The 19,313-nt window shown below is 26.6% G+C and overlaps 2 protein-coding genes across 5 annotated transcripts in view; one reads left to right on the forward strand and one right to left on the reverse strand.

Moving 5' to 3' along the window:
• LOC117170875 (carnosine N-methyltransferase) overlaps positions 1 to 17,332 on the reverse strand; it is a 25,333-nt gene extending 8,001 nt beyond the window's left edge. The window contains exons 1-3 of one of the 4 annotated variants that reach the window (XM_033357921.1): positions 17,080 to 17,332; positions 10,914 to 11,139; positions 681 to 838 (exon numbers count right to left, since the gene is read on the reverse strand). In XM_033357921.1, the coding sequence (XP_033213812.1) occupies positions 681 to 838; positions 10,914 to 11,139; positions 17,080 to 17,186 (491 nt within the window). In that variant the 5' untranslated portion in view covers positions 17,187 to 17,332. Of the gene's footprint in view, positions 1 to 680; positions 839 to 10,913; positions 11,140 to 11,744; positions 11,795 to 12,478; positions 12,654 to 17,079 lie in introns of those variants that run through there. The other 3 variants (XM_033357928.1, XM_033357936.1, XM_033357944.1) reach the window with 3 other exon arrangements.
• Positions 17,333 to 17,404: 72 nt separating this feature from the next.
• The window catches only part of LOC117170831 (pre-rRNA-processing protein TSR1 homolog), a 38,248-nt gene continuing 36,339 nt past the window's right edge, over positions 17,405 to 19,313 (forward strand). The window contains exon 1 of the mRNA XM_033357878.1: positions 17,405 to 17,841. Coding sequence (XP_033213769.1) covers positions 17,739 to 17,841 — 103 coding nt within the window. The 5' untranslated portion in view covers positions 17,405 to 17,738. The remainder of the gene's footprint in view (positions 17,842 to 19,313) is intronic.

Consider the following 19,313-nt stretch of genomic DNA (forward strand, 5'->3'; position numbering starts at 1 on the left):
AAAATTTGCAACTTCAAATGCTTTTAATTTTTAATTGTTTAAATTTTCAAAACTGCACTTAAATTATTTTAAAAACTGTTAAAATCGATCTTCTAATTTTTTAACCTTTAAAACTGCATTTTAAAATGCTTTACATTAAAATATATACTTAAAAATTAAAAATCTAAAATGGAAAATTTTTAAAGTGAAAGATTTTCGAAATAAGCATTCGAAACCAAATGATATAATAATTGATAAAAATCACAAGTTAACAAATTATTTAAAACAACGGTTAAAATCAAAGTTAAACCAAATTTTTAGAATACAAATTTGGTAAAATTCCCGGTCAAAAAATAAATGCACTGTCATTTCCCGGTTTTCCGGTCTAGCGGCCACCCTGAAAATATGCTTCATTTTAAGAACAATGAAAAATTGATTTCTATTTATTATTAAAAACTAGCAATTCAAACATTTAATTAAAATCAATGCAGATAGAAATGTCCATCTGAAGATAATAATTAATATTTTTCTGGGTTAATATAAAACCCCAGAATTCAGCTGTGTTCTTCAGGCAATTTCTTCTCGTATTCTTATGAAGTACGCGAAATTTAACGCTGGCCACTAATTCATTCCGCTGTGGAATCTGAGCTTTATTGGAATGTTACACGGATAGTGATAAAAAAAATGCAACTAGCCCATACCAGTAGTCTAAAGGAAACTGGTTTAAAATTTCGTCAATGATTGGCTGATAGCAAGCATTCCGCTCATCAGTACCCTCTGTACTCCAGTCTCGTACCAATTGTTTAATTGTTGCTTGAACTTTTTCCTGATCAGCCATTACTGGCCTCGGATTTAGCGTCTGCAATTAAATTTGGAAAATGTATGAAAAAGGAATAATATTCCACGAATCGAAATTATTGTAAGTTGAAAAGTAAGCTTAGTGTTAGTAAATGAGACGATATTAGAATAGCATTATAGAGCGGTTAGGGATGCAAAATTTCCGAAATAAGAACAAATCGCTATCTGTCAAGAATGCAGGAACAAGCTCTTCTCGCGATTTCATTATTACTAATCAGAACATTTTTTTAATTATTTAGTCATGACATCCAGAGAAGAAATTTTTTCTGTAATTAGTGAATTTTCGTTTAAATGCCCAAGAACAGATTTAAAAATACACACATATTTTGAAGTCCCCTAAACCTTTAATCCTTATACTAGATTTTTCATCTGAAATCTCAAAATTTCCCACACTATTTTAAAGTCTAAAAAGAAAGGATGGGCTCGTTAACTAGCATTTTTTATCCAGTGTTTTAGTTTTTTCAATCGCAAATGCTTTTGGGAAAATAAAATTATTTTCCAGTAAAATTGTTTATCTCAAAAAGGTATACAAATTTTCTTCATACTATTTTTTTTATAAGATTATGAAAATTACACCGACTCCCAATAGAACCGCGGTCAATTATTTACATTATTACATTGTTTACACACAGTTTTTGTTTAATTAGTGAAATTTTGTTGGAAAAACGATACTAGATCTAATAAAGTGTTAAATGATCAAATTAATCAACTAAAATAGATCTGAAATTTTTCTTGGGGCCATTTTTTCATGAGAAATTAAACAAACAAATTAATTTTTTACTGCAACAATGGAATTTTCAATTAAAATAAGTTAAATTTTCAATTTAAAAAATTACTTTAAACGAAAAAAACAAACTTTCAACAATAAAAAAAACTAGCTTTCAATAAATTAGTTACATTTTCAAACAAAGTGATGAATTTTCAATAAAATTGTAAATGTTTAACTGGAATAGATAAATTTTTAAACAGAAAAATTTCTTTCTAACTGAAATGATGAATCTTTAACTAGAATGATTGATATTTTGAAGTAAAAGGTTAATTTTTAACCAAGAAGATTACTTTCTATCTAAAACTAGAATTCTTAAATTCTCGAGAACTGAAGTTTAGTTTAGTTTACATTTTAATTTAATTTACATTTTAAAACCAAAAAGACGAATTTCCAACAAATAAAGATTTTGCACCCAAAAAATAAATAAAAGTTTATCTAAATTATTGAACCTTCAAACCAGACGACAAATTTTCTTTACAAAAACTCAATTTCCAAACAAAAAATATAACAGTTCAACAATAAATTAATTTTCCACGAAACTGATGCATTTTTACGTAAAAAAAATAAAATTTCAAACTAAATAAAATATTTTTACAAAAAAAAACGCGAATTTTTAACTAAAAAATATCAATTTTAAAAACTGGAAAAGTTCCATTTTCTGTTAAAACATCAATTCTAAACAAAAAGAAAGATGTATTTTCATCTAAGCAATTGAAATATTCAATCAGACATAAACCTTCAATAAAAAAATTTCACAATGTAGTTTAACTTTGACCCAAGTATTTGAATTTTCAAATAAAAAATATTAATTTAAAAAAAGATAATTAAACTTTTTACCAACGAGATAACTTTTCATATTGAAATATATAAATCTGTAACAAAGAAAGTGATTTCTTAACAAAGCGATTCAACCAAATGTTTGAAATAAATTAGTTGAATTATCAAGCAAAGAAGAACGATTTTTAACCAAAAAGTTGCATTTTCATACAAAAAATGAAATTTCTCCTATAACAGATGAAGTTTTAAATGAAAAAGATAAATTTTCAAAGAAATAGTTGAATTTCCGGTTGAAAAAGATTTTACACGAGTTTTTACGATCAAACTTAATTTTTTAACAAGCAATAATTTTCTACCAAAAAATTGAATTTACAATCCAAAAAAGATTCCAGTTAACTCAGTAACATCAAAAATTGAATTTTTGTAACAAACAAAAAAACAAGTTTCTACGATGAAAATTGAATTTTAAATACAAAGACGAATTTTTTCAACTAAAAATGATGATTTTTTAACAATATAGTTCAATTCTCTACCAAATAGTTGCATTTTTATCCCCCAAAAATATCAATTTTGTACTAAAACAGATGAATTGGTAATAAAAATTTTTTTTTATATAAGTGGAACTTTCATCCAGAAAATATTTCATTTTTCAACACCAAAATATAAATTTTAAACAAAAAGTAAATTTTTTATACAAAAGAGTTAAGTTTTCAAAATAATAGTATTATAGCTTAATTTCTAACCAAACAGTTGCATTTTTATCAAAAAAAAAAAAAAGATTTAATTTCTGCTAAAGCAAGTAAACTTTAAAATAAAAAAGACAAACTTAAAAAAAAAGAGTTGAATTTTCAACCGAAAAGTTAACAATAAAATGCAATTTTCTATTAATTAAAATAAATTCTGAGATTTTCATAAAATCTCAGAGAATTTATTTCTCGGTTATATTGTCCTTCTCGTTACCGTTGTCAAAGTAATAAAATCGGCTCAGAAGTATAACAAAACCCCGATTTTCGAGAAAACGCATCTGAAGTTAGCGAGTTCCTTAAGCGCAGGTCCTAAATTTTGTGCCCAATCACAAAATTTACCCACTTCCGGCCACTTCCGCGACATAAGTATATTGCAAAGAGATGCAGCATTTATTAAAATAAACTTTTTCATTGGTACCCCAAAATCGTATAATAAAAAATTGGTATGGTTCTTTGGGTGATTTTGAAGGTAAATTTTTATGACACTGTAGCGATTGCAGCATTTCCGCGGAGTGAAAAAACATATCGAAAAAACAATAATAACTCTATAGAACTCCATAGACACAAGATTTTTGTTGATTCGACGTTATTTCTGCCGCGGTTTAAATCTGCATAAAATGTTAGGTTATCGAAAATAAATATCAAATTCCAGATTACTTTACAATCTTACATCATACTCTAGCAAGGATATTACCACATTTCCCCGAATAATATAGAATTTCAGAATGCTGAATAAAATTCTAAAACAATCTATAGAATATTCTAGAAACTAACAGAATAATCTAAAAAAATCTGGAACATTTTCGGAATCTTAAATGAAACTCTAAACCTACACAGAAAATTCTAGAATATTCCATAGTATTCTAGAAGATTCAATATTCTTCAAAAACGGGGTAGAATATTCTAGTACAGTCAAATAGAAGAATAACTAAGGAGAAACATGCGACTATTACTGTTTTTCATATCCATAAAAATTGCAAAATTATGTTAAATTTACAAAAATCACACTTTTCACTGTGCCCACGGAAAATTTGTCTGGCATAACTTATAATTTTAAAATTGAACATTAGTACATCTTTTTGAAAAAAAATTGACCTTAAAATTTAAAAGTCGAATAATAATTTTTTCAAAAAATGCTCATGATCAATGAAAAGGGCGGGGAAAATACGATTGAAACTTTTTATCATGAACATTTTCTTTTGAAATTAAAAAAGTGCAACTCCTTCGCTACAGACGGTTTGCCAAAAACAGAATGCACCAAATTTAAATTCTCGATTACAAAAAAAGTACATTTTCTTCTTCACGGTTTGGAAAGTGTGAATCCTAAGATTTATTTTGAGACCAATAAAAAGAGCGAAACTTAAAAAAATATATATTTCTATGTTTTTTTTTCAGTTTCTAGGCATTCCATTAATATCTTTTATTTAGAAAGCTTTGGCAGATTATATTAAAAAATATTTTTAAATATACTGGCACCATTGATTAATTAAATAATACTGCAAACAAAACTAATCATTCCTTTCATTTTTCTCTAAAAAGAATCCATTTCAGTAATTATTCAAACAATTTTTTAATTTATGTTTTTATACTTAGAATTCAGTACGTACTTAGGTAAAATTAATGTGGGCTAAATTTAATTAAATTTAAACCGCTTCAAATGTCTAATTTTTCAAGTAAAGACATTTTCAACAAGATAAATGAATATTTAACCAAAATAATTCAATTTCAACCAAATTATTATTTTTTTTATTAAAAAAAAACACGATTTTTCAACAAGATACATGAATTCTCAAGCAAGTAGCTGAATTTTGCACTAAAAAAGATACATTTTCAACTAAATAGTTGAACTATGAAATAAAGAAGATCAGTTTCAGTTAAGAAAATTAATTTTCCTCAAAAAAAAAAAAAAAAAAAAAAAACAACAACAACAAAATTTTAACCAAAGTGACGAATTTTGAACAGAATTGATAAATCTTTAACTGGAATAGATGTATCTTCGACAAAAGAATTTAAATTTCAAATGAGTAGTTTTATATTTATCTAAAAAGATGAATTTTTAAGTACAATGATGAATATTTAACTGGAAGACTTAAATTTTCAAACAAAAAAAAAGATGAATTTTAAAACAAATAGTTATCTTTGTGCAAGAAAAGACCATTTTAAAACAAAATACATGAATTTTCAAGGAAATAGTTGAATTTTCAACTCAAAAGTACAATTTTTCAACAAATAGTTAAATTTTTAACTAAAAAAAATGTTAACCAAACTGTTTATTTTCAAATAAAATGACGAATCATTATCTGTAATAGTTGAATTTTAAACCAAAAAGATGCATTTTTAACTAAAATTATGAATCTTTAACTTGAATAGTTTAATTTTCACTCAAAAAGATGATTTTTCAACTAGAGCAGATAAATTGTCTACCAAAAATTGAATAGTTAATCTTTAATTTAAAACCATTAATTTTCAATCAGAAAGATAAATTTTCGAATAAAAATATGGAGCATTCATTTCGAAAAGTTACATTTTTAGCTAAGAAAAATTTAAAAAAAAAACTAATTAAAAAAAAGTAGTTACATTTTGCAACAAAGTGATGAATTTTAAACTAAAATGTTAAGATTTTCGTTAGAAAAATGTATGTTTAACCAGACATAGGAATTTAAAAATAAAATGATGGAATATTTAACTGCAATAATTCAATTTCCATTTGGAAAAAAATTAATATTTTTTAATCAAAGAGATGAATTTTCAATTAAAATTATAAATCTTTAACCAAAAAAAAATTAATAATAAAAAAATAGTTAAACTTTCAAAAAAGTGATTAAATTTTCATTAAAAAAAAAAGACGAAAAATGAAGCAAGTTGATATTTCAACTTTGCAATAAAAACAATTGAATTCGAATAAAAAAGACGAGGTTTCAACATGAGTTGAATTTTCAAATAAGAAAGATTTTTCAATCAAGAGGGGAAAAAATGGCAAACAATCGGTTGAATTGCCAAACAAAATGATGAATTTGTAATCTAGAAGATTAATTCATTACCAAAAATAACGCCTTTTCAACCAGACACTTGAATTTTCAACAAAATTTTTTATTTTAAAAACGGAAGAATCATTCTTATTAAATTTTGTATAGAAATTTACAAAAAAATAAGCACGCTCTCGAAAAAAATTCCGTGACTTTGAAAAAATATCCCTGATAATTCCAGGTTTTTAAGGTAGGGTAAGACAGAGTAATCGAGTGTAATGCTTTGACTTTAAATAAAATATCTTTCAATAAATATAATAAGAGTTTGACAAAAAATAATTAAATAAAATGCAAACTGCTCAAAATTGAAAAAAATTCCCATTTCACACGAAGTCAGCTTCATTAAAAAATAAGAAACACATGAATTATTATTCTTTAAAAATTGTGAACTTTTATAAAAATATAAACTTTTGACTCTTTCTAGCGGTCAGAAGATTTCAAAGGAAAATTCTACATAAAAAAACAAGGTTTAAAGAATTTCGAAATCCGTGAACATACTGAATATCACAGTAATGCATTCTTTTTTTGGATTTTCCACACGAAAATGAAAAATCGTGAAAATTTTTTATCCGCAAAAAATGTATCATTTACAGAAAGGATAAAATATTTATTTAGAAATTCGAGCACAAACTTATGACCCACAAGTGCGCTTACTTCTGCGCTAAATGTACAATGTACATGTTTATCCGTTTCTCAAACAGAAATTAAGTTGTGTCAAGCTGAAAAACATATTGTCAACAATAATTAATTCAATGTTCGAAAAACATAAAAAGTTTGTATCAGAAAAATAAAATGCTCGGAGAAGTTCTCGAAACGAATTATATTTGAAAAATCGTATATTCTATTTTAATGCAGTTTAAAGCTAAAAATGTCTTGTTTACATTTTTCGTTTTATTTCAAATTGTAATAGTTTATATTGGGATCTGAAATCTTAGGTGCGCTAGTGTTGCAAACTCGTGAAAACAGGTAGCAATTATTAGTTGCATTTTAATTTGGACTTGAAAATAATTTAATCATGTTTTTTACAAGTTTAAAACAACGAGTGAATGGAAAAAATAAAGATTTATCGTCAAGCAAGTGTATAAATTAATAAAAATTTTTTGTAAGTACGCTTTTATGTTAAGGTAAGATAATAGAAGCTTATAATATATCATAACATACTAAAATAAGTTTTTTTTTACAAAAAGAGTTTTAACATAAAACGTGTTTTTCCACTGTATACGATGCAAATTCAACATGTAACACTTATTTTCAGATAAAAATTCATTGTTTTCATTCACCAATCATTTAAAACTACACAAAACAATAACAAAGTTGTTTTTAAGCACAAATTTAATATGCATCTTAAAAATTCTACCTTGTTTCGCGAGTTTACATTTTGCTGTATTGAAAAATAGATGGCGTATTGCAGCGCACCAGATCTCATTCTCAATGCATAAAATTATTTTTAAACCCAAAATAAGAATTACATTATTTAATTTTTGTGGGCAAATGTTTCGCCTAAAAATAAAATAGACAAATTAAAAAGGGCGCTAAATTCAAATTATAAAAGAAATCAAAATAGAATATTTTTTTGCATTAAGCAGTATAAATAACAAATATATGTTTGCTTCACTATAGAGTGTTTTTATAAAGAAGAGATGTATTAATTATCATATAGTTTTGTTTAAACAATAAAAGCTTTAAATCCTTTTAAATGTTTCATAAATGATCTACTTTTTGCAAAAAATAAGATTCTGGTTATCGTCTTGTAGTTCAGTGCCGATAGATTTGAAACGTGATGCATATCCGGGAAGTATGAATATATTCTGTAAAAATATAGGTGAGAGAAATCGCTTGCCACCGTCCAGTAGACAAATTTTAAATATAAAAATTGTTCTACTGAAGAATTCACTTAAAAGGATCAATTTTATTGATTATTCTTTTCAATATCCCTTAATCTGTTATATAGCGATCCAATGTGTTTTTTTAAAACCACGTTTATAAATTTATAGGTGAAATTATGTTTTTTAACGTTGAATTACTTATTTATTTCAATTTGTTAGTTTTTGAGAGTATTAGAAGAAGCGTAATACAGTGACACAAAATGTAAAAAGTTGTTCCAAAACAGATTAGAGCTGACAATTCTTAATTGATTTAGATCCTTTTTTTGCTGCACTTTTCTGTTAACAAATAAAGTGAAATAGGATCTAATACATGAAATTAGTTCATGCAAAATTTTTATAAATTTTTACAAACAAATTTCAAAGTTGGTGGTTCCATGATCCAACATATTTTTATTTTCTGAAATCTACTTTGTATTACATCGTTAGGGGATGTAGAAAAAAAAACATTGCAATCAATCAATATTTGTAAATTTTATTTAAGAAAATCATAATTATATGAAATCGTCCTCGCAGTGATGACAAATTCGATGATTTTATTGTTTGATTACATTAATTATCGTTATAAACACGCATATTATTTGGCCTTATATTTAGATTATTTTATTATATTATTATTACATTATTTCGGCCATTATATTGTTTTAAGGAAATTACGTTAACGTATGAATATTTGTCTCTACAAGTAATTTAAAACATAACTATTGAACCAATTGAAAAGTCGATTTGGTGAGAGAAAAATGTATTTTTGTAAATAAATGGTCAAACAGTGTATTTGTATAAAGACTGTTTGGAAAGTGAAGAAATGTTATGGAACAATAAGGCTACAATTCCAAATATTTTTTGGATACACAATTTTTTCCTATTATTTTTCTGCGATAAAAATGAGAGTTTACGTCTTTTCGAAGAAATTTAGGAAGTTGTTTTGGTATCTTGTAGGGCTTCAAAAAAGCAACGCTTTTTTTGTCATATATTGCGTTGTTTGGCTCAAAATGTTAATTTTCCTTTTTTTTAGATTTGGAAAATTCTATAATTCTGATCATTTTCTTTTTATCGAAAAAAGTCATACAAATAAATTGTTCCAAGCTTCCGAGTACTATAAACATTAAACAGCCATAGACATAATTTTTTAATCTTGAAAAAAATGTTCCCAAACATTTTTTAAATTCTCTAACTTTTTGAATTTTCATCCAAAATAGTTGCTTAACGAACTCGTGATTTCTTTTTAAGCATTTAAAAAGTTTGTTAATGCACAATCCAATCTTTCGAAAGTTATCGTGCTTACAGTATACAGACAGACATCGTCGTAAAAATCGTTTTTTTCTGACTTAGGGGGTCTCAAAACGTGCCAATGTGGCCACTATTTTTTTAATTTTCGACGCCCGGCTTTCTCCCGGTAAATATTAATGATTTCTTCCGGTTTAGAAAAAATATATACTCTTTTTGTGAAACCTCAAGTTTTGCCTCACATACATTATCTATATTTCGGATGTCGATAAACATAACACACAAAAAAAAACTTTTTGCAAGAAATCAATTGACTTTGAATCATAATTATTATTATTTTTTTTAATATAAGATTTTTAATATTTTTGAAAAAACAATTTATGAATAATAATTTCGACTGCAAGAGTCTGAAATTTAAGGAGTTGAATTGTATTTATGCAAAAATTGTAAACTAAATTGAATCTTCCAAAGTAAAAGCAACTGAAATTCTAGAATTTAAAATTGTTACTCGATAATAAAATTATAATTTAACATTAAAGCTGATTGAACAAATTTGTCTAAAATAAAAAAATTAATTGCATTATTCTATATAAAAAACTTTCAAAATAAGTAGTAATTTTCTATGAGGAACATTAAAAATGAAAACATTTCTACTCCGGAATGTTGAAACTTAAACGAATGAGAACTTCATTTAAAACTGAAAAAAATAGTTATTAAAAACAGTTGTAAGTAAATTTAAATTGCTTAAAAATTAACAGTTTTTAAATGGCTAATTATACTTTCCAAAATGTAAACAATTCAATTTTAATTGAAAAATTAAAACCTATGAATGGGAAAAATTATAAATTCAGCGATCATAAGACAAATTTAGAACTCTAAAATAATTAAAACCATTTAAAATTATCGAAATTATCAATTTAGTGATGCATCAATTTCAGATTGTTTAATTTTCATTTTTTTATATTTTAAATTAAATTTTTAACTATCCAGGCTTTTCATATGAAAATTTGAAATATTTAATAGGGAAATGGTCCTGAAATTATGAATATTTAAATTTTAAACTACGATAATTTTAGAATTGCACATTCAGAATTATGATTTTAAATTTAAATTATTGAAATTTTAAAGACGATAAACAAATGATTGAGAAGTATTAGATCATGTGATATCAAGTGGCATTTAAAACGACTGGATAGATTTTTTTTACCAAAACATGTGATTTCTGTCAAATATAAAATCACTGTCATTTTTTCCGTTTCAAATTTTTTAATTTGAAATATTTCGAGGAATATTGTGAACCCTTAAAGTTGAATTATTTTAAGCACTTTGAAAAAACTATAAACTTTCTCATTGGTCACCTTCGAAAACTGCAAAATGTGCGAATGATGAAATACGGGAAATCAAATTTTACATAAAACGAATACCTTTTCATTAGAATAATGTAAAAATAAAAAAATACGAAAAAATCTTACGAACTTAGTTAAATGTATATTTAAAAAATAAAAATCGATTAATAATTGTTGACTCTAATCTGTTTTGGAACAAATTTGGACGTTGAGCCTCAATGCGCGTCATAACGTTGCATTTGTAGATGGATGAGGATGCACGATCAGATGAATCTAGAGAAGGAAATGAACATGCTACACACCAGATTAACTTTTCTTACACTCTCGTTTTCTGAGGTTGCTGGATTCACGTTCTCAAAAATGTGAGCCACATCTTTTATTATGAGTTTAATGATATCATCATTGTTTTCGATGCAGCGTTTTACTTCGTGCAGGTGGTCGCGATACTTCGAAAGTAATTTCAGATGATGTGCCGGCAGAGTCAGGAGGTAGGTCTCAGTCTTTTTCACTCGCTGCATCGAGTGAGGTCTGAAAAATTATTTAAAACACAGATCAAAAACTCATCCTTGAAATAAACGCACTTAAAAGTACCTTAATTATATAAGCCCTAGAAATCAAATCGAAAACGTCGAAATTCTTCAAAATCTATGTACTTCGGAGACAGGCTTTTAACCAACGGCGGCGTGAAGTGAGCGTTTAGTTCTTTTTTCGACATAAATATAGACATGAGGTATTTATTTGAATAGATTTATTTTAATACCCAATTTTTTGTACTAAATAGAAGTGAAAGTTTTCTTCATAAATACCCTAGATAATTAATTGTTAAAGAAGAAAGGAAGCGATTTCATTGAAAATTTATCTGGTCTTATTTATTTCATTGAACGTAAATGTTGTAATAAAGCTTTTATATAGGTGAAACTGGCTGGAGATTAAAAACCAGAATTTCTGAACACAAAAGAGATTGTAAAGTTGGGAATTTTAACACAGGTTTATCACAACATTCTTGGAATTTTAAACATTACTTTGATTTCAAAAATAATAAAATATTAGCTACACAAAAAAAAACACGGACCAACGACGTATTGTTGAGTCTATTTTTATGAGCAAATTTCGAAAGATTTTAGTTAACTTACATACTGAAATTCTAAATATTAATAAAAATGATCGAAGTATTATAAACTAATGTAATCTTTTTAGTTACAAAATTTCTCACTTTTAATTTAAACTTATTTTCAAGCTTACTAATCAGTCGTTTCAATATAAACCCGTTCATTGTTTGTCAACGTTCATTACATACACTGCCTTCATGTATATTTCTAAACTGTCTATTTTTGTTTATCCTTCCTAACCGACGATAAAGTTTCGTTTCTTATTATAGAAAACGTAGTCCTTAATTGACTAAAAGCTCTTAAATTTTTTGAGACTTCAATATAACCATTTTTATTGTTAATAATTAAAACAATGAATGAGATGTTAAAAATGACATACTTCAGACCATAGGATGTTAAAAAGACCATAATAGGATTTACCCTATGGTCTGAAGTATGTCATTTTTAACATCTCATTCATTGTTTTAATTACTAATTATTACAACACTCAGCCAAATAACATCGCTTTCCAACAGTTTTATATCTTGACATTTTTATTGTTTTGAAATTAACTTAAGGGAGTACCCTCGGTAATAGAATTATAAATGAGAATCGTTTGATATTTGTACGACAGTTGTATTAAAATGCACTAAAGCTCTGTTTAAAATTTTGGAACCTTTCAGAGCTTCATAGACAATAAATCAATGATTGAAAATAACATGTGGTTTCGAAAAATATAAATTCAGAGTCTATAAGAATAGAAAAATAGTTACTTATACCGTAACTGTATGACTGACGTCAGTGAACTGAAGGTATGGCAATGTCGCATCCATTCCACGTGCTCTAGTTTATGCGCGAATTTCGAATAACACGTGTGTTCATACGCGACCTTGCCAAACTTATGAATGTGACCGTGTGAGTCAATAACAAATCGAAGCGCTCTCTCACCTGACTTGCTAAGGTAAACTGAACATTACTGGGACAGTTAGGAAAAGCTAAACCACATAAACACAATTTTTAAATTGGGAATTAGAATTTTGGTACAAAAACCGTTATAATAAGTACTTAAGACATTATTTGATCGATTCGAACAAAAAAGAAGCCAATACTGGGACAAGGAAAATCCAATGAGGTTTATCAAAATAAAATGGCACAATTTACTTATAATTTATTACAGAATACATTAAAAAACAAGAATGGATTGTGATTACCGTTTAATTATTTATTCTGAAAAAATTTTTTAAAGTAGTTTATTGAAACCTCTAATTTTAACCTCAAATTTTGCCTACTGCTCAGTTAAGTAATTTAATAATGACTCATTAATTAAATTTTTTAATAAAATTAGTAAGTATGCATTAAAATTCAATATTATAAACTAATATGATCAATTTACTTGCAAATTAAATTGGTCGGTAGTCAATTTTGAATTAGAATTGATCTTAACTCAAGTTAATACATAAATTTAAAAATGCATTGAAACAATTTAAATTATTTTTTGTTTCCAAATTTTATTATTTGGTTGAAAATTTTATTGAGTGAAAAATCTGGTTTGATTATTATTTCAACTATTTTGTTGAAAATTCGTCTTTTTGGTTCGAAAATTTGTCATTTTAATTATAAATTACATTTTTCTTTGAGAAAAATGCAACTGTTTTGTTAAAAATGATATTATTTAGGTAGAAAATTAATAGATTTGGTTAAAATATTGTTCTTTTTTCAATCAAAAATTTTATTTATTTAAAAAATCATGTCATGTTTAATTTATAATTAAAACATTTTTCGTTTGAAATATCAACTATTACATTTTTTGATAAGAATTTATCTTTTTTGGTAGAAAATCAGTCTTTTTTATTGAAAAATTCAAGAATTTGTTAGAAAATTGAAGTATTAGGGTGACAAAAAAAGTTAATTTCTGATAACAAAATATAATAGTTGACATTTTAACCAAAACAAAATTTTAATTAAATATTGAAATTAGACGAATTAATTTAAAAAAAAAATACTAATTTCCAATCAAACTGCTTAAGCCTCAACCTAAACAGATTAATTTTCAACCACAGTTGCATTTTTGCTCAAGAAAGATGAAACTTATAATTAAAAAGATAAGTTTTCGAATCAAAAAGACGAATTTTCAAGAAAATAGTGCAAATGTTAATGAAAAAACATTTTTCAGTCAAGAAATAAAATAAAATTTAAACGAAACTGTTGAATTTTCAAGTGGAAAAGATGAGTTTTATTTAAAACAGTTATATTTTTGAATTAAAAATATACATTTTCAACAGAAAAGATAATTTACTTAATTTATCTTAAAAAGTAAATCGATAATATTCATCTTATTAATATTTCATATAAATTTATAATATTGAATTTTAATGCATACTTACTAATTTTAGTTGAAAAATTACATTTATTAGATACTATATTACATCACTTAACTAAGCACTTGGGAAACTTTCAGGTTAGAATTGGAGGTTTCAATAAACTACTTTAAACAACTTTTTTTAGAATAAATAATCAATTAAACGGCAAGGTTGTGTCTTATAAACAATATTCTTAATATATAAAAAAAATAATACTGCGAAATTTAATTAAAAACACGGCGAAAGTAACCGTCTCAGTAATGGAAACGCAATTTCGCAACTCACGTTTAAGGATCCGAAACTGAGACAGTCAGCGACAGCTCGTCCCGTTTTAGGCAACTTCGCCAAAAATTTGTCCAAATGCGGGACAATAAAATTTCCATAAGTTATCGAATAAAATCGCTAATAAAGTTATGAATTTTATTCTTAAACGTATTAAACATGTGCAAAACTTAACTTTTTCTTTTAGTATAGGAAATTTCAATAATACAATGCTGTAAAGTTATGCGGAAAGTTTTGAAATAAAAAAAATGGCAAATTTTGTAGCAGTACATTCACACATTTTGAGGAATATTTTTGATTATTTTTTACTAAATGCATAACTGGCCAGGACAAAAATAAATAGTGGTAACAAATTTAAAATAACTTAAACAATAATAGAACATTTTTACTTTTATAATTTATGTTGGAATATAAAAGATACTCAACGATATTTATTATTGTCTCAGTATTGGACATACTTTTTACGTTGTCCCAGTAATGGTCGGTTAACGTTACTTCCTTAAGAAATTTTTTTTTTATTGGAACATTTTTCGAATGACACCGTTCCTTATTTTGATATCTTTTGTTTTTTACTCTTGGACATTAATTTTATGTTTGATTAATTCAAACTTCGAAAACTTAGGTAAAAGATACACATTACTCGACGAAATTATTTATCATTATTGTTTTCTTTAATATTAGTAATTGTAAAAATATAATTATTTAGGTTAAAACCTTTTTAAAAAAAGTACGCATTGTACCAAAACGTCAAGGATTGAGAAAGGAGTTTTTAATCAAATGAATTCTGAGTTCGAAAAAATGTTGTGTTGGCTCAATTTTATTTTAATTTATGTGGACCATAAGACACAAAGAAAAATCTGATTTAAAATTCATAAATATTGCCGGTCTATGAAAGGATTGATTTGGTTTCAAATTATTATACAACCCTGCATTAAAGTACAATTTGATCCAAATTTATACTCTATCAGTATACGATCGACTCCCCAACTTTCAATTGGGTTTCCGAAATAAAATGAAAAATCAAAATATAAAACCTATTCGGTTCAATTTGGAAATCATTAAACATTCTTTAATACAATACATTTTTCAAAACTGAAATATTCCAAAATTTTCTTTTTAGGGCGATTTATTTACACATGCTTTATCTTGAGAACGAATGAAGACAGGTCTGCAGTTTTGTGATGTGAGTGCAGCGCAATAATTAAATTTTAATTATTTTTAATTTATTGAAACAGATACTTTTTATTAAACAATTCAAATATTTTTTTAGCGAGTTGCAATCCGGGAATTGGCATTTTACTTCTAAATCAGTTCCTTTTTTTTTAGAATTTAAAAAAATGATGCCCTAAAAAATTCCTTTGGAAAAAATGTGTCTTTGAGTTTGTCTGATTTCTTGAGGAAATAAACCCGATTTCGAAAATTTCCCCTATAAGTCTCTATTCATAGGCTTAATTCAATTTCAGATAGTTTATTTTTAACTTTTTTTTAAACATGAAATGTTCAATGAAAAATTGGCCAAATTTTAACATGTTACATTGAAAATTCAAATAAAGGATAAATAACAAGATTGCTTTTATATGATTTCATTTTTTGAAACTTTACAATATTAAGCTTTTTAATTCCAAATTTCTTTATGTTTACATCTAAAATTATTAAATTCAAAACTGGCTTTTAATATGAACTTTTGGAAAATTCGAAAGCGGAGTGGTCGGGACATTTTGAATAATTATTAAACTTGAAACTAAAATATTAATAAATTAAAAATTAGAAACCTTCCAGAATTCTTCTAAAAATTAATTTAAGAATAAACTTTAGTTTCAAGGCTTCAAAGATTAAACTGTTTTAGAACTACGCATTCAAAACTATAATTATAAATTAAAATTATGCCATGGCTACGTGTACCGAAATTTCGATACACTTAGAAATTTCCTTAAAATTATAGAAATATTGAAGACGATAAAATATACTTTTAATTAGTATTATATCATACAATGTCAAGTGACATTCAAAACTAGAGTATTTTTTTTACTAGAAAATGTGATTTCTGTACCGTTCCAAATTACAGAATTTAAATATTGCAAGAAATTTTGTGAAACTTTAAATTTTAATTATTCTAAACAATTTGAAAATTATACGCTTTCTAATTGGAAAATCAAAACTTACAAAACATATGACCACCCTGACAAATGTGAAAAATTTAGATTGTCAAATAGAACTCGTTCCAAATTGCATAATTTCATGTGATATCATGTGAAACTTAAAGCGACAGAACACGTTTTTTTTTAAAATCAGGAATTGAGAAAATTCATAATAACAAAATAAATTCACTGTTATGTCCAAATCTAAAAAATTCATGTTTTCACAGTACAGTGGCTATATTAAAAATTTTCTAAGAAACAAGCGTGAGAAACTCTCTTAGTGCTGATGTACAGATGGATATATATAGACGATTGAAAAACTACCGGATTTTTAAACATGGTCTCAAATCTCAAAATAGCAAAGAATGGACAAGAAAAGAAAAAGTCCGGAGAAGATTGTCTGGTATGTACAATGTACATTTGCATTGTGCACACATAACCTATTTTTGGAGAGCACATAAAACTGATATGAGCCGGACTGCATGATTGAAGCTGCAAATGCATCGAACTCGAGAATGACGCCGATAAGGTGAAGAAAAAACAAGGGACAGATCATAAAAGCAGATTAGCTGATAAAACTGAGGAAAAACGTGCTCTTACTTGTAATATTTGAAGGCGGAGACGATCCGCTGAAAATGTTTCCTCTCCTCCTCATCTTCGTAAGTTTCGTTTTTTTTGATTGAATAAGCGTTTATTGACGCTTCCATTGCTTATACACGCGGTTTTCCTCTTTTTTCTCGTATTGTTCTTATCAAGTAGATATTTTTTTCACGAATTTCACCCTCCGCGGCTTTCAAGACACGCATTCGGGCGTCGGGCGCGTGTGAAAACGAGTGCAAAACGGTGCAAAATCAGAAAACGAATTTTGTTTCTGCGCATGCGCAAATGAGAGGTGGAAAAATGTGGCGCCACTTCTGAGAAATGGTTCTGGTTTTCCAAGAAATTGACTGGTGTCCAGATAACGGAAATTTCTAACATAGAAAATAAAAAAGTATAATTTTTTTCTTAAGTTTTGGAGCAAAATTTTGGATGTACTTATTTTTTTTCAAAGTGTTTGGTAGCACTCATTCAATCTAGCAAATGGCAAAGATATAATATCTTTGCGGATGGTTTGTGTCGAGTGTGGACCAAAAACAAGCACACAAGCACGGTCACATGGACACGATGCCCAGAAACCTTAGCACGTGGAGTTGGTCGACTAAAATTGTTACACTTGTTATGAGTATTAATTAATATTCACATAAAAATAAATCGAAATAATGAAACAAGACGCTCACCGCCCTGGTGCGTTTAAGCAGGTTAACAAGTCTCATAAAACTGGCAGACATCGCAGTAAGGGTGCTATAAATAGTGAGGTTAAAGGTAAGTTTAGTAAACATCGTCGTTGTTTCAATTTTCATGTGAATTAGACCAAATTGATTTTGTTGTTAATTTTTCACTGCACTAGAATAAAGGACAATACAAAAGCACGCGTTATGTGATCAGGGAGTTTGTAAAAATGGTAAAAACCCAATCTTACTGAAGTTCCTAACCTATAAAAGCAGGGGTTTTTCAAATGTGTATGTTTTTAAAAATTATGTTTTGGAACTAAAAAATGATTTAAAACCAAGTATTCATTTTTTTACAAACAAATCCAAGAACTTCCATTGTGATAAGATGTGATTTTTCTTGCCGATTGTATATGAGGTTATAGATGGTTGCCAAAAGTTCACCGAAAGTCCCAGTCATTTTCCACGTTTTGAACATTAAATTTTTTTCAAATAATGTCACTCAAGTTATATCAAAATACAATTTAGTAGTTTCAAAATTTTAGACGATTTCACTTAAAAATTGTAAATAAAAAAGTAGGCTTGTCACGCACGTGTCTCAAACTACAAATTTAAAATGAAAAATTGCAAAATAATGTTAATAAGATTTTTTCAATATACGAGATACAAAGTTATTATTTATATTAAGCTGAAAAGGATTTAAAAAAACCTGTTTCACAAGTTTTTTGTCTGGTTACGATACTTCGCTATTTTAGGATAAAACTGGAAAGTAATTATTCGAACTATTTATAACGCGGTTGAAATTGTTAATTTTATACTTACGAACATTTTAGTGTAGTTAAACAGATTGTCCAGTGACCTCGATAACCTTGCAAACCTGGAATTTTCCTTGAAATGTTGTTTGAACTTTGAAAACCTGGAAATCACCTTGAATTTTTCAAGAGAACCTTGACTTAAATTTTCCTTTTAAAACAGTGATTTTATTGAAATTCGAAAAGTAATTTAAATGTTTTATTTTATAATCAAAGAAACCTCTTGTTTAGAAGAAATCTTGCTAATGAAGAGTTTTTTATTTATCAATATAAAATTTATTTTTTTACTCACTAAATAATAAATAAACAAATATTTCACGGATTTCAAAGATTTGAAAAATATCACGGTACACCAAATTTAAAAGATTTAAAAAGATTTTAAAGATTTGAAACGATTGCAAATGAATACGAAATATTTCACAAATATTGCAGATGTTAAATTATTTGAAAAGGTTTCAACAAATTTGAAAAGATTTTAAAACATTTCAAACGAAAACTGAAGTTTTAGTGACAAAAATTAAAGGAAACTTTTACCATGATTTCAAATATTTCATCAAAGTTCTTACAAATTTCAGATTTCAAGGATTTCAGATAATTTACGAAAGTTTTAAAAGATTCCAAAAGATTTCACTGAAATTCAAAGATTTCAAGTACTTGAAGAGATTTGAACGAATTCGCAAAGATTTCAGGGGTTTAAAAGACGACTTAGGAATCATCCATAAACAACTTTACCAGTTTAGGGGGGGGGGGGGGG

Source organism: Belonocnema kinseyi, chromosome 1, assembly GCF_010883055.1.
Source record: "Belonocnema kinseyi isolate 2016_QV_RU_SX_M_011 chromosome 1, B_treatae_v1, whole genome shotgun sequence".
Taxonomy (NCBI): Eukaryota; Metazoa; Arthropoda; class Insecta; order Hymenoptera; family Cynipidae; genus Belonocnema; species Belonocnema kinseyi.